This window comes from Ranitomeya variabilis, chromosome 5 (assembly GCF_051348905.1).
Source record: "Ranitomeya variabilis isolate aRanVar5 chromosome 5, aRanVar5.hap1, whole genome shotgun sequence".
NCBI classification, from domain to species: Eukaryota; Metazoa; Chordata; class Amphibia; order Anura; family Dendrobatidae; genus Ranitomeya; species Ranitomeya variabilis.
Window position 1 is genome coordinate 71033839 of NC_135236.1, and position 17071 is coordinate 71050909.

At 43.4% G+C, this 17071-nt stretch overlaps 1 protein-coding gene across 2 annotated transcripts in view; it reads right to left on the reverse strand.

Annotated features, from left to right (window-relative positions):
- Positions 1-11374: 11374 nt before the first annotated feature.
- Positions 11375-17071, reverse strand: part of CHMP7 (charged multivesicular body protein 7) — a 70925-nt gene continuing 65228 nt past the window's right edge. For both annotated transcript variants that reach the window (XM_077262183.1, XM_077262184.1), the window contains exon 12: positions 11375-13261. In XM_077262183.1, the coding sequence (XP_077118298.1) occupies positions 13224-13261 (38 nt within the window). In that variant the 3' untranslated portion in view covers positions 11375-13223. The remainder of the gene's footprint in view (positions 13262-17071) is intronic.

Below are 17071 nucleotides of genomic sequence, written 5' to 3' on the forward strand. Positions count from 1 at the left end.
CGCCAGCACTGGCACAGACACCAGGATCGTGATGGCGAGTGGACCCTTCCACCTGCTCAGGGCCCCGGCATTTGCCCAGATGCTGACGCCTGCCCTGCCTAGACCCTAGTGGGTGTCCTCAGGTCGCCTCCTTAGGAATACAGTCTGGCCTATGCATTTTCCCCAGTGATTTTAATTCCAGCAGTACTGAGGAAGATCAGAGAGGACAAAGCAAGGGTTATACTGATTGCCCCCTTCTGGCCAAGAAGGACATGGTTTTCCTAGTTGAGGATAATGTTGGTCACCGATTCTTGGGTGCTTCCGGAGATTCCGGATCTTCACTCACAAGGGCACCATCACTAGGTAGCCAATCTCCATTTGATTACATGAAATTTGAGAGGACGCTATTGAGAGACAAAGTATTTTCACCTAATTAAATTTTTTTACTTACTTCAGAGTAGGAAAGCTGTCACCACTAAAGCCTATGGTAAGACCAGGAGAAAGTTTCTAACCACCTCAGGGGCAAACACGCAGGAAGGGGTACCAATTACTGCCATCCTAGAGTTTCTACCAAGGGATTTAGAACAGGGCTTTTCAACCAGTACCCTTAAAGTTCAGAATTCAACACTGGTAGCTCTAAATAATTATAACCTGGTGAGTAATCACTGGGTCTCCCTGTTTATTAGGGTCTCCTTTAGATCTATACCCATTTTTAGGCAGAGATTGCCCCTTGGGACTTGAATTTGGTTCCGACAGCTCTGACTGTTTCTCCATTTGAACCCATAGAATCAACATCACTTAAGGTTCTCTCATTTAAGACGGCTTTATTTGTTGCAATAACGTCAGCTCGCTGGGTTAGTGACATTCAAGCCCTGTCAGCAGGCCCCCTTTCACACAGATCCTGGAAGATAGAGTCATTCTAAAACCAGACCCGGCCTATCTGCCTAAGGTAGCTTGCTGTTTTCATAGGTCTCAGGAGGTAGTCCTTCCATCTTTTTGTACCAACTCAGAAAATTTTAAGGAAGGAAAACTTCATACACTGGATATAAAGAGATGTCTGGTTGAGTACCTGTCAGTCACACAGGCTTGGAGAAAAGATGGATTAGGGAGGCCATCAGTTTAGCCTACTCAGCGAGTGGGAATGTTGTTCCAGAAGGGTTAAAGGCTCACACCACTAGAGTAGTGGCAACATACTAGGCGGAAAGGTCGGATGTCTCCATCGAACAGATTTGTAAGGCAGCAACATGGTCTTTTCCTTCTACTTTCCACAGGCACTATAGGTTGGATCTGGCCTCTTCCTCTGACATCACCTTTGGGAGAAATGGTCTTCAGGCTGTGATCTCTCCCTGAATTATGATTATCTGTAATTCTCTCAATGGTGCTATCATAGGTGAGAGACAAAGACGTAATTTCTTATCGGTAATGAGATTTTTCAAAACCCATGATGGCACCCTTATAATCCCTCCTGTCACGTGTGGTTGAGCACACTTGTTTTTTTTTGTTAAGCACAGAATGTTTAAGCCCTTTACCCCCAAGGGTGGTTTGCACGTTAATGACCAGGCCAATTTTTACAATTCTGACCACTGTCCCTTTATGAGGTTATAACTCTGGAACGCTTCAACGGATCCCGGTGATTCTGACATTGTTTTCTCATGACATATTGTACTTCATGATAATGGTAAAATTTCTTTGATATTACCTGCGTTTGTGAAAAAAACGGAAATTTTGAAAATTTTGCAATTTTCCAACTTTGAATTTTTATGCAATTAAATCAGAGAGATATGTCACACAAAATACTTAATAAGTAACATTTTCCACATGTCTACTTTACATCAGCACAATTTTGGAACCAACATTTTTTTTTGTTAGGGAGTTATAAGGGTTAAAAGTTGACCAGCAATTTCTCATTTTTACAACACCATTTTTTTTAGGGACCACATCACATTTGAAGTCATTTTGAGGGGTCTATATGATAGAAAATAACCAAGTGTGACACCATTCTAAAAACTGCACCCCTCAAGGTGCTGAAAACCACATTCAAGAAGTTTATTAACCCTTCAGGTGTTTCACAGGAATTTTTGGAATGTTTAAATAAAAATGAACATTTAACTTTTTTTCACAAAAAATTTACTTCAGCTAAAATTTGTTTTATTTTACCAAGGGTAACAGGAGAAAATGGACCACAAAAGTTGTTGTACAATTTGTCCTGAGTACGCCGATACCCCAAATATGGGGATAAACCACTGTTTGGGCACATGGCAGAGCTCAGAAGCGAAGGAGCGCCATTTGACTTTTCAATGCAAAATTGACTGGAATTGAGATGGGACGCCATGTTGCGTTTAGAGAGCCCCTGATGTGCCTGAACATTGAAACCCCGCCACAAGTGACACCATTTTGGAAAGTAGACCCCCTAAGGAGCTTATCTAGATGTGTGGTGAGCACTTTGACCCATTAAGTGATTCACAGAAGTTTATAATGCAGAGCATAAAAATAAAAAATCATATTTTTTCACAAAAATGATCTTTTCGCCCGCAATTTTTTATTTTCCCAAGGGTAAGAGAAGAAATTGGACCCCAAAAGTTGTTTTTCAATTTGTCCTGAGTATACTGATACCCCATATGTGGGGGTAAACCACTGTTTAGGCGCATGGGAGAGCTCGGAAGGGAAGGAGCGCCGTTTGACTTTTTCAACGCAGAATTGGCTGGAATTGAGATCGGACGCCATGTCGCGTTTGGAGAGCCCCTGATGTGCCTAAACAGTGGAAACCCCCCAATTATAACTGAAACCCTAATCCAAACACATCCCTAACCCTAATCCCAATGGTAACCCTAACCACACCCCTAACCTTGACACACCCCTAACCCTAATTCCAACCCTATTCCCAACCGTAAATGTAATCCAAACCCTAACCCTAACTTTAGCCCCAACCCTAACCCTAACTTTAGCCCCAACCCTAACTGTTGCCAAAACCCTAGCCCCAACGCTAACCCTTGCCCTAACCTTAGCCCTAACCCTAACCCTAGCCCTAACTCTAGCCCTAATGGGAAAATGGAAATAAATACATTTTTTTAATTTTTTAATTTTTCACTAACTAAGGGGGTGATGAAGGGGGTTGATTTACTTTTATAGCGGGTTTTTTAGTGGATTTCTATGATTGGCAGCCGTTACACACTGAAAGACGCTTTTTATTGCAAAAAATATTTTTTGCGTTACCACATTTTGAGAGCTATAATTTTTCCATATTTTGGTCCACAGAGTAATGTGAGATCTTGTTTTTTGCGGGACGAGTTGACATTTTTACTGATAACATTTTCGGGCACGTGACATTTTTTGATAGCTTTTTATTCCGATTTTTGTGAGGCAGAATGACCAAAAAACAGCTATTCATGAATTTCCTTTGGGGGAGGCGTTTATACCCTTACGCGTTTGGTAAAATGGATAAAGCAGTTTTATTCTTTGGGTCAGTACGATTAAAGAGATACCTCATTTATATCTTTTTTTATGTTTTGGCGCTTTTATACAATAAAAACTATTTTATAGAAAAAAAAATTATTTTTGCATCGCTTTATTCTGATGACTATAACTTTTTTATTTTTTCTTTGATGATGCTGTATGGCAGCTCGTTTTTTGCGGGACAAGATGAAATTTTCAACGGTACCATGGTTATTTATGTCCGTCTTTTTTATCGTGTGTTATTCCACTTTTTGTTTGGCGGTATGATAATAAAGCGTTGTTTTTTGCCTCATTTTTTTTTTTTTTACGGTGTTTACTGAAGGGGTTAACTAGTGGAACAGTTTTATAGGTGGGGTCGTTATGGACGCGGTGATACTAAATATGTGTACTTTTATTGTTTTTTTTTATTATTTAGATAAAGAAATATATATATTTTTATTTTATTTATTTTTTGGATTTTTTTTAAATTTTTTTTACACATGTGAATATTTTTTTTTTACACTATAACATTGCCCCGGGGGGGGGGGGGGGGGGGGGCATCATGTTATAGTGTAAGATCGCTGATCTGACACTTTGCTGTGTTCTGTGTCAGATCGGCGATCTGACATGCACAGCTCCAGGCTTCCTGGCGCCTGCTCTGAGCAGGCGCTGTGAAGCCACCTTCCTGCAGGACTCGGATGCCGCGGCCATTTTCGATCCGGGCCTGCTGCAGGGAGGAGGAGGTAAGAGACCCTCGGAGCAATGCGATCACATCGCGTTGCTCTGGGGGTCTCAGGTAAGCACACAGGGAGCCCCCTCCCTGCGCGATGCTTCCCTATACCGCCAGAACACTGCGATCAAACATCGCAGTGTGCCGGGGGTTAATGTGCCAGTGGCGGTCCGTGACTGCTCCTGGCACATAGATCCCCCCGTGAGCGCGGCCGATCGCTATGACATACTATCCCGTCGGTGGTCATACGGGCCCACCCCACCTCGACGGGATAGTACGTCCAATGTCAGAAAGGGGTTAAGGTGTTATGGTAGTGTTGTTTGAATTATTGTAATAACCATTGGCGGTCCTCTCGTGTTCTTTAATCCAACTGATGCTAGGGAAAGGTACCGCCCTTTTATTCTGTAGGTTTCCAGTCCATGAAGGGCGGATCCCCTCCCTGTGGTGCTGTCATGGGTTCTGAAAAACCTCATTACTAGTGATGAGCGAATATACTCGTTACTTGAGATTTCCCGAGGATGCTCGGGTGTCCTCCAAGTATTTGTTAGTGCTCGGAGATTTAGTTTTCATCGTCTCAGCTGAATGATTTACAGCTATTAGCCAGACTAAGTACATGTGGGGGTTGCCTGGTTGCTAGGGAATCCCCACATGTAATCAAGCAGGCTAGTAGCTGTAAATCATCCAGCTGAAGCGAAAAAAAAAATCTCCGAGCACTAAAAAATACTCGGAGGACACCCGAGCGTGCTCAGGAAATCTCGAGTAACGAGTATATTCGAACATCACTACTCATTACCGGTAAGTAATTATGCATTTTTTTTATTTTGTCATCATATGCATATCATTAACCCCTTCACCCCGAAGCCTGTTTCAACTTCCTGACCAGGCCATTTTTTCAATTCTGACCACTGTCACTTTATGAGGTCATAACTCTGAAAAGCTTCAATGGATCCTGGTGATTCTGCGATTGTTTTCTCGTGACATATTGTACTTCATGATAGTGGTAAAATTTATTCGATTCGACTTGCGTTTATTTGTGAAAAAAAATGGAAATTTGGCAAAAATTTTGAAAACTTTGCAATTTTTAAACTTTTAGTTTTTATGCCCTTAAATTAGAGAGTCATATCATACAAAATAGTTAATAAATAACATTACCCACATGTCATATCATACAAAATAGTTAATAAATAACATTACCCACATGTCTGCATTACATTAGCACAATTTTGGAAACATAATTTTTTTGTTAGGAAGTTATAAGGGATAAAAATTGACCAGCGATCTCTTTACAACAAAATTTGCAAAACCATTTTTTTTAGGGACCACCTCACACTTGAAGTGACTTTGAGGGGTCTATGTGACAGAAAATGCCCAAAAGTGACACCATTCTAAAAACTGCACCCCTCAAGGTACTCAAAACCACATTCAAAAAGTTTATTAACCCTTCAGGTGCTTCACAGGAATTTTTGGAATGTTTAAAAAAATTGAACATTTAACTTTTTTTCACAAAATTTTTACTTCAGATCCAATTTGTTTTATTTTACCAAGGGTAACAGGAGAAATTGGACCACAAAAGTCGTTGTACAATTTGTCCTGAGTACACCGATGCCCCATATGTGGGGGTAAACCACTGTTTGAGCGCATGGCAGAGCTCGGAAGGGAAGGAGCGCCATTTGACTTTTCAATGCAAAATTGGCTGGAATTGAGATCCGAACCCATGTCGCGTTTGGAGAGCCCCTGATGTGCCTAAACAGTGGAAAAAACCCCACTAGTGACCCCATTTTGGAAAGAAGACCCCTAAGGAACATATCTAGATGTGTGGTGAGCACTTTTAACCCCCAATTGTTTCACTAAAGTTTAGGATGTAGAGCCGTGAAAATTAAAAAATAATATTTTCTTTCCACAAAATGATCTTTTAGCCCGCAATTTTTTCCCCAAGGGTAACAGGAGAAATTGGACCACAGCAGTTATTGTCCAATTTGTCCTGAGTACGCTGATACCCCATATGTGGGGAGGAACCACTGTTTGGGCGCACGGCAGAGCTCGGAAGGGAAGGAGCGCCGTTTGGAATGCAGACTTAGATGGATTGGTCTGCAGGCGTCACATTGCATTTGCAGAGCCCCTGATGTACCTAAACAGTAGAAACCCCCCACAAGGGACCCCATATTGGAAACTGGACCCCCCAAGGAACTTATCTAGATAGCTCAGCATTCTGGCTTTAATTCATCTTTTTTTTCAGAGGGTATAATTGTAATGTTGTAAGTTTTTTTGTTTATTTTTTTAGATGAATTTTTTTTAATTAAAACTAAAAAAATATAAATAAGGTTCAAGCCAAAGGGCCAATGTACATTGGCTGATCAGGGGCCATTAAATGACCACTGATAAAGTTACCTGCAAGCCGATCGGTAGCTGACCACTGTTCTATGTTCACAGAACGATCGTTAAAATGATTGCTCTGTGCGCACAGAACATTATGGTAATGGCAGCACATCTCCTGTATACACATGCGGACAATATGCAGCCAAGAAGGAAGACTTTTAAGCCAGCTTAAAAATCTATTCGCCTAACGAACGAAAATCTTGTTAATCAGATGATTGCCGACCTTTGTAGACTAGCTGATAATCGTGAAATGATGATCCCAATTATCGGCCTGTCTAAATATGTGACACCCGCTAGGGCCATGGGGCACTCGGAACCGGGTCGGACGGTCCTTAAAGAGGTGGTCACGGCAGCGGTGACTCAGTCCGTGGCCCTGGGCACGCATTGCACGCAATTAAAGTGATGAAGGAATGTTTGTAGGGGATTTCACGTGATTCCACCTGTGGTGTTCGGAAATGGGTGGCCGACGCTGCTTAAGGGGACCGCTGGGGCTGATGGCATTGCAGCTGAGATGGTTCTGCTCCCCACAGGTGGAGCGGGGCCCCAGGGCTACTAGAACAGTTTATGAGGGATTGTGGACATTGAGGTGCAAGAATGAGGGTGCAGGAAATGATTGGAGGACACACGGACTGTAGTTTTACACCCTTTAATGGCAGGTGCAGTCCGGGGCACTGGTGACAGGAGGTCATGGAGGTCCGGGCAGCCTGGAAGCATTTCAGGATCCACCTAGCCAGGTGGATTTGGAGGCCTTGCGTCAGCGCTGATTCCTAGGTCTTTGATGCCTTAAGCTCTCCACAAGTCCCTATTACTGTCTGTCCATGAAATAAAACATTCCCCGCATGGCAGTCAGCTTGAGCCTGTTCCAGGTGTCACTCCCTCATGGTGACTCCGGGCTCCCGAATGCTGCTGTGCCTCAGGGTGTCAGATGGGGCCAGGAGACCTGCAATCTCCTGCCCTCCGGGCTGTTGCTGGGCCTGCAGTTCCCACACAACCACGGACTCCGGTGTCTGGTCTTTGGCCCTCAGTCCTGGGGTGAGCTCAGTCACAGCGCCAATCCCTCAGGTTTTCCTCACTTGTCTCCTCTTCCTTCCTCTCAGACTCACATACTAAGACTCACTAACTAACCCCGCCTCCAGGCCAGAACCCCATAGGGAAGCTTTCCTAAAACCGGGTTTAGAGCTCCCCCTTCTGGTCTGGAGTCAGGAAAGTGTTGCATGCCAGTGTTACTTGCCAAGGGGATCCCTCCTTGCTTCCAGGCATGACATCATCCCCTGTGAGGGAGGCAATGCCACTGTGGCAACCGGGGTGCCACAAATAGGCCCTAAATTGACCTCTCAAACAATTTATCCTTAATTAATCTAGTACATATTTCTTGCACCACAGTATCCAGTTTAATGAAGGCCAGTTTTCTCAGCCAAATGTTCACATCAAATTTTTGGTTCCGATGCAGTTGAGACAACATGGCGTAATGCTGTTCTTCTGTGGCTTGATGTCCTGTTTTATGAGGTTAATCTCATTCTTTGTCAGTCCCAGCTCTAGAACGAATTTCTTATATACGCGTGAAGGCACCAAAGCCACAAAATACTGAAAGTTCTGGCATTGACTAAAAAAAACCAACAAAATGTGTTATCTGAGGTTATAGTAGGATATCATCTGCACAATGATTAGTGTATATCTTTTTTTTTTACCAATACAAGTCTGTTCATTATGTGACCTTTCTACAGGAATTGTATAATACTTAATTTTGCCTGTGATGGTACTGCAGGGAAATTTAAGGCTAAGTTCTCAAGATGAGTATCAGTACGCCAGCTGTTTGTGAGTGTCAGGGCAAGAATACAGCCGCCGCTCACTATGTACTGAGCAGTGACTGAAAGCTATGCCGGCCGCATCTCCATGACTGAAAGTCATGGGCTACAAGGAGGAATGACATTCATTTTTTCCCAGTAGCCGGGCTTCTAGTAGTGCAGCCGGACAACATTAGAACACTATTAACTTGTTAGTGTTCGAAGTAGTCATGTCTTTGGAAGCGGGGAGTCATGTGACCCCAAGTATGCGATTTGCATGCCTCCAGCCACATTCTGACTAGACATGTCCGGCCTTACTCAATTCACTAGTATTGAGAAGGAAGGCCGGACACGTCTAGTTGGCAAGTGACCGCATGTATGCAGATCACACACTTGCAGTCTCGTGACTATTGCTTTCGTCACCAGAAAATCCTGACAGCGTGCACTATGACGATTCACAAGTCTGCAGTCGCATAGAGTAACTGCAGTCTTGAACCCCATGCCTGTACAACCCCTTTAAGGCTAAGATGTCCATTTGCAGGAAGGGATTACATTTATAAGTACAGATGAGATGTGAGATGGTTTGAAATGGAAGCATAATTTTAACTTTCATCTTACCTTCATCTTTTGTGAGATAATTTGTCATGTAAAGTTTGTTTTCTTGCTGTAGAAACTGTTCCTGTTATATTATAGGGGAGCATTATACCCCTATGGCGCTGCATTATATTATCGGGGAACATTATACCCCCTATGGGGCTGCATTATACTGGTATATATGACTATGGGATGCATTATACTACTACATATGACTATGGGATGCATTATACTACTATATATGACTATGGGATGCATTATACTATTATGGATGACTATGGGGGCAATATGGAGAGACATAAGGCAGAATGGGAGGACATGTGGGGTCCAGAATGTGGGATATTATTACTGTAGGGGCTAATTAAAGGATATTTTTGAGGATACTGTTTTCAGTGTGAGGGAGGAGAGGTCCTGTTACTGTGCAGGGTGAAATGGTCGCTTTTTTCATCTGGCATAGTATAGAGGTTGGGGAATGTGCTCTAGATAAAAGTGTTATTTCCTTCAGAGATGAGTCCTGGCTGGAAGAAGTGATGGCGGTCTGAACTGGATGAAGAAGAAAAGCGAAGATGAAGGATTTCAACTAGAGACATCACCGGTGAGTCAGTGTGTTACCTATACACTTACACTATATACTGTATACTATATATAGAGCTCCTGTGTATAATGTCACTAGTGATCATGGTATTACCTGTACAGTATATACAGAGCTCCTGTGTATAATGTCACTAGTGATCACTGTATTACCTATACACTGACACTATATACAGAGCTCCTGTGTATAAGGTCAACAGTGATTACTACACAGGCAATGTATACTAAGTACAGATCTCCTGTGTATAATGGCATTAGTATGTTTTTTTTTTTAAATTAATGATCAGTATTGTAGTATTTCATCACTATGTGGTGGTAATATGTGATCTGGTCATGGTGTGGCGTTATTTGTTCCTTGTATGTGCTATTATTCAGTCAATATGTGGTGGTAATATGTGGTCTGGTCATGGCGTGGTAGTATTTGTTCCTTGTATGTGGTATTATTCGGTCACTGAGGTGGTAATATGTGATCTGGTCATGGTGTGGTGTTATTTGTCCCTTGTATGTAATATTATTGGTCATTTTAAAAATTGAAAATAAATAAAAATATACCTAAATTGTATTGGATATTTTAACAAATGTTTAATAACTTACAGTAGAGTAGGGCCCGGCCAAAAGAGTCTACCTAGTCGTGGTGGCAGATTAGAAAATCTTTTGGCCAAAACAAAAGCTGCAGATATATATATATATATATATATATATATATATATATATATATATATATATATATATATATAAACGAAGGTGGAAAAAAAGAAATCGACTACATAACGAAAATTAACTTTTTTATGTAATTATTGCTCAGTCTTTGGCACACTCCATTTCTTTACTTTGCTTCCATTTCTGTCAACGCCATGCTGAGAGGGCTATACTATTGTTACTATTGTGCGGAGGCACAGAGGGGGCGTTACTATTGTGCGGAGGCACAGAGGGGGCGTTACTATTGTGCGGAGGCACGGAGGGGGCGTTACTATTGTGCGGAGGCACAGAGGGGGCGTTACTATTGTGCGGAGGCACAGAGGGGGCGTTACTATTGTGCGGAGGCACAGAGGGGGCGTTACTATTGTGCGGAGGCACAGAGGGGGCGTTACTATTGTGCGGAGGCACAGAGGGGGCGTTACTATTGTGCGGAGGCACAGAGGGGGCGTTACTATTGTGCGGAGGCACAGAGGGGGCGTTACTATTGTGCGGAGGCACAGAGGGGGCGTTACTATTGTATAGGGGCAGAAAGGAGGACATTACTAACAGATAAGAGCACAAAAGGGGGCATTACTACTGTATGAGGGCACAAAGGGTTTAAATTACTATTGTATGAGGGCACATTACTATCATGTGGAGGTACACATATTGGTCTTGGTATAGTAGTTTCTGTTAAGTATTGGTACAATGGTATTATGCACTTTGTAACTGTACAGATACTGGCTCTTGGTATGGGCTGAATTATGTGTGATCCTGTAATGTCTGATTTTGTCTGTACAAGTCCCCTTTGAATTGTAAAGTGCTGTGGTATACAGTATGTCGAGCTGGCGCAGAGAAATAATATTATTCAATCACTATGTAGCAGTAATATGTTGCCATGGTCTGGCAGCATTATTTGGCCCTTATACAGTAGTAATATTTCTCTTAATATATAGAGGGTTTTGTTTGTAACAGTGCCACAGGGACCTGCACATCTGAGTAACAAGCTGGTTGGTGGGTGTGGGCGGTCCAAAAATATTCCTTGGGGCCCGGGAGACTTTGTTACGCCCCTGTGTACAGGACATCCTCAGAGGCCTGGTGACACGGTTGGTCAGAGAGGTTTTGAGGCAGAAGCCTGGGCAGGTGGGGGGGTCTACACATTATTAGGCAGGAAGGTTTAACAGGTGACAAAAGAGCCAAGACACCAATATATCAGAAACACGTAACTTTAATTAAATACAGGAGAAAAATAATGAATTCCAAGATTTCAGTCTGATTAATTATGGATGGTTGCTAAACAGCTTTGTCTGTATATTGTAGAATATAAGACAATGTAGATTTGGGTTGGAGCAAAGGAAATGAGCAGAACGGGAACCGATCCTTTCACACATATCCGTGTCACTGCCATATTTCTTCCAGTCCCATAAACAGCAATTTGACAATTTGTGCCACCGATATACTTCAGCCAATGGAAGCCCTCCCATGTGGTGTCATAAAATGCTCTCATTCAAGCTTCCATTGGACCCGATTTTCATCCATTTTTGATTTGTGTGCATTTTTATCATCTGTGGGGGAAGCTGCTCCTACCTATTCAGACGGAGCAGATGACATCTGCGTGCTTTTTTTTGTCTTCACGGATTTATGGTTTTTATTTGGCTAGCTTATGTCACGACTAGCATCAAAAATGGACATGTTTGTGGACAATACATCTGCAAAAAAAAAATGTAAAAGAAAAATCGATCCAGTAGAGAATAATGGATGCACGTCTGAATGAGGGCTCAGTAACTAGCTTTTTTGGGTAATGGAACAAGCTGTGAGCTACATATCGTCCATGTTCAGCTTTACGGCTGGGTTCACATGTTGTGACCATGGAGTGGCTTTGTCAAAATCGGAGTTTTGCTTTGACTTTGGAAGAAAAAGAAAAAAATAAATCTCTGCAATAAAAAGGGTCATGGCGGAAACATGTGAAGCCATCCACACTGCAGGCTATCACAAAGCCCATGACAAGGGTTCCAGAGCATCTTCCAAGCACTGGAGATCAGCAGAAATGCCATGTAGAAGTGTGAAAAGTTCACCCATTGGGACTTCTGATCGGAGAAACCACCGAAGCAAAAGTTCATTGTAACAACAAGGGACAGAATTATTGCACAAGGTTAGAACAATTTTGTCCATCTTTCCAAAAATTTTCTGGGCCAATGCCTCTAGAATGTGTCTTTATAGAAACCGACCACAAACAAAACCCTGTGAGGCCTAATTTTGCAGCCATATTTCCTTCCACGATGCCTACAGTTACAGTACATTTGGTGGATTATCAGGACAGATAGAAAGCAGTATGACGACAAGATTTGTTTGTAGTCTGTTACCATGGAGACAAATAGGTCTGTACCGGAGCTGCAGAAACAAAACAGCAGAAATTTTGTAATTTTGTTAGGACCCCCATAAGTTGTCACCCATCTTGTGGACAGAAGATAGAGGGGTTGTCCAATGAAAACAAGTGTTTGTCACGTTTTGATCAGCGGGATTGCAGGTGTTGAGACCACCACCAATGGCTCAAACAGAAGGGCTCAATGAGGCCAAGCTCTCCACTGAGACTGACAACAGACTCCATAATAAGTCTAAGCTTTGTTTTAGCAATAGTAGGAGACTCTACAGCAGGAACCCCAACAATCACAACTTCTGCCATGTCTCTGTGATACAGCAATAGTTTTTAGAAAGGGGAGCTAATCTTTAAATGACTCCAACTTAACTGTAGTTGAGCAAAACCATCCACAGGACCATGGTGCAGTGGCCACATCAGTACCGAGCAAACCTCCTCCTACCAGCAAAGTAGAAAGAGGTCTGCATGGCCATAGTCCAAATGTCACAAACTACTGATGAGACTACTGGACCAGCGTAGGGTGAATCTTTTTCTTCTTTAACTTAATGTTTTAACAAATTATGACATTTTTCATAACACTTCAGTAAGAAACACAAGCTCTTCGATCTTCATTGGCGCATAGACAGATGTCCCTTCAAATGACATAGCCTTCATTTTGCAAAACTTTTCCCATGTTCCAAGATCATTGAAGAAGTGCATGATGGAATTGTGGATCAGCCTCTGGAGAGCAAAACAGGACAAGAAGATTTAGGATATTCATTTGATCAAAAACAGAATTTTAGCACATTTAAACTTTCAAAGCATGGTCCTCTTTTATTAAGCTTCCTATAATTAATATAGAGCTAACATATTCCATAGTGCAGTGCGTGTAGTATGTATTCACTCATATTGGTCCTGACTAGGGTTGAGCGAAACGGATCGTTAATTTTCATAAGTCGCCGACTTTTGGCAAAGTCGGCGTCTCATGAAACCGAGCCGATCCCTGTGTGGGGTCTGCCATGCGGTACGCGACTTTCGCGCCAAAGTCACATTTCAATGACGCTAAAAGCGCCATTTCTCAGCCAATGCAGGTGGATGCAGAGTGTGGGCAGCGTGATGACATAGATCTCAGTCCCCACCATCTTAGAGAAGGGCATTGCAGTGATTGGCTTGCTTTCTGTGGCGTCACAGGGGCTATAAAGGGGCGTTCCCGCCGACCGCCATCTTACTGCTGCTGATCTGAGCGTAGGGAGAGGTTGCTGCAGCTTCTTCAGAAGCAGGGATAGTGATAGGCAGGGTCCATAAAGCTACAAACCGCTTGTGCTGTAGCGATTTCCACTGTCCAACACCACCTTTTGTTTGCAGGACAGTGGAAGCTACATTTTTTTTTCCTCAGCGCTGTAGCTCATTGGGCTGCCCTAGAAGGCTCCCTGATAGTTGTGTTGCTGTGTGTACGCCGCTGTGTAAACCAACTGCTTTTTTCAAAGCACAAATCCTGTTTTTCCTTCCTTTCTGCACAGCTATCTTGTGTGTTTGTCCACACTTTTGTGTGCAGCAGTCCTTTTACAGCTGCCTGCCATACTTTTCTGAGATAACTGCAGGGAGATAAATATTGGCAAGTCTGACTCCGTGCCATTGCTGTGTGTGGCATCTCTCTCTCATTGTGTGGCACCGAAAACACTGTGTAAAGGTACCTTCACACGAAGCGACGCTGCAGCGATAGCGACAACGATGCCGATCGCTGCAGCGTCGCTGTTTGATCGCTGGGGAGCTGTCACACAGACTGCTCTCCAGCGACCAACGATGCCGAGGTCCCCAGGTAACCAGGGTAAACATCGGGTTGCTAAGCGCAGGGCCGCGCTTAGTAACCCGATGTTTACCCTGGTTACCAGCGTAAAAGTAAAAAAAACAAACAGTACATACCCACCTGCGCGTCCCCCAGCGTCTGCTTCCTGACACTGACTGAGCTCCGGCCCTAACAGCAGAGCGGTGACGTCACCGCTGTGCTGTACTTTCACTTTAGGGCCGGGCTCAGTAAGTGTCAGGAAGCAGACGCTGGAGGACGCGCAGGTGAGCATGTACTGTTTGTTTTTTTTACTTTTACGCTGGTAACCAGGGTAAACATCGGGTTACTAAGCGCGGCCCTGCGCTTGGTAACTCGATGTTTACCCTGGTTACCAGTGTAAAACATCGCTGGTATCGTTGCTTTTGCTTTCAAACACAACGATACACAGCGATCGGACGACCAAATAAAGTTCTGGACTTTATTCAGCGACCAGCGACATCACAGCAGGATCCTGATCGCTGCTGTGTGTCAAACTAAACGATATCGCTAGCGAGGACGCTGCAACGTCACGGATCGCTAGCGATATCGTTACAAAGTCGTTTCGTGTGAAGGTACCTTAATACTTGGCCTTTTTTTTTTTTTTTTTCTAAATTCTCCCTTTTCCCAAAAAAAAATTAGTGTGAGATAAATATTGGCAAGTCTGCCTCCGTGCCATTGCTGTGTGTGGTATCTGTCTCTCATTGTGTGGCACTGAAAACACTGTGTAATACTTGGCCTTTTTTTTTTTTTTCCTTTCTAAATTCTCCCTTTTCCCCAAAAAAAATTAGTGGGAGATATATATTGGCAAGTCTGCCTCCGTGCCATTGCTGTGTGTGGCATCTCTCTCTCATTGTGTGGCACTGAAAACACTGTGTAATACTTGGCCTTTTTTTTTTTTTTTTCTAAATTCTCCCTTTTCCAAAAAAAAAATTAGTGGGAGATAAATATTGGCAAGTCTGCCTCCGTGCCATTGCTGTGTGTGGCATCTCTCTCATTGTGTGGCACTGAAAACACTGTGTAATACTTGGCCTTTTTTTTTTTTTTTCTTTCTAAATTCTCCCTTTTCCCAAAAAAAAATTAGTGGGAGATAAATATTGGCAAGTCTGCCTCCGTGCCATTGCTGTGTGTGGCATCTCTCTCTCATTGTGTGCCACTGAAAACAGTGTGTAATAGTTGGCCATTTTTTTTTGGGGGGGGGGGGGGGGGGGTACATTCTCCCTTTTCAAAAAAAAAAAAATTATCGGGAGATAAATATTGGCAAGTCTGCCTCCGTGCCATTGCTGTGTGTGGCATCTCTCTCTCATTGTGTGGCACTGAAAACACTGTGTAATACTTGGCCTTTTTTTTTTTTTTTCTTTCTAAATTCTCCCTTTTCCCCAAAAAAAATTAGTGGGAGATAAATATTGTCAAGTCTGCCTCCGTGCCATTGCTGTGTGTGGCATCTCTCTCTCATTGTGTGGCACTGAAAAAACTGTGTAATACTGGGCCTTTTTTTTTTTAGGGTAAATTCTCCCAGAAAAAAATAAAAAATAGTGGGAGATTAAGATTGGCATTTCTGCTTGAGTGCTGGGCCTGTGTGTGCCATCTGTCTCAAATTATTGGGCCACAGAAAACCTAGTGTGTAACATTGGGCCTGATTTTCCTTTCAGTGTCAGGCACCTATAAAGGTATATATAAATTCTACAGAAGTTTGAGTTCACCTTATAAGTTGTTTTACAGTAACAAATAGTGTTACTTTGGTTACGTTTTGCAAGCAATGAGGAAGTCTAGTGGAAGAGGTCGTGGCCGTGGGCGGTCATTGTCAGCTGGTAATGATGGTAGTGGTGGTGGAGCATCAGGTGGTCGTGGTAAAAGCAGTACAGCACCTAAGTCTCGAGTTGTTGAGCCAGGTTCGTTGTCTGGCTACACAAGGCCTCGAACGCTCTGGGAGTAGGAAAAACACTTTTGAAGCCGGAGCAGCAGGAACAAGTATTGGCTTTCATTGCTGACTCTGCCTCTAGCTCTTTCGCCTCCTCCTCGGAAAGTGCCAAATGTCAGAGCAGTGCATCGTCAGTGGATGCTCCCGGTCAGGGACAAGTCGCTTCCTTGTCTTCTTCACCCAGAACAAGAGAGAAGGATGCGTCAGGAGACACAACGGGTTACTCCATGGAGCTCTTTACACATACCGTTCCTGGGTTAGACAGTGAAACAGTTAACAGGCCATGTCCATTAGAAGTTGAATCGGACATGGAGTGCACAGATGCACAGCCACAGCCAGATTACTATGCTGTTCCTTTGACTCAGACCAGAACATTGCCCTCGCAGTGTACTGAGGCAGAATCAAACCCAGCGGAGACTATGGTGCCCCGTCACGGACGCTATACCACCGGCTTACACGGTGACACAGACGAAATCGCACACGACATAGAAGAGGAGGTCATAGATGACCCAGTTGTGGACCCCGATTGGCAGCCATTGGGGGAACAGGGTGCAGGCGGCAGTAGTTCTGAAGCGGAGGAGGAGGAGCCGCAGCAGGCATCAACATCACAACAGGTTCCATCTACCGGGCCCGTATCTGGCCAAAAACGCGTGGCAAAACCAAAACCAGTTGGAGGACAGCGTGGCCATCCGGTTAAAGAAGCTCAGTCTGCAATGCCTGAAAAGGTATCCGATAGTAGAAAGAGTGCAGTCTGGCATTTTTTTAAACAACATCCAAATGATCAGCGCAAAGTCATCTGTCAAAAATG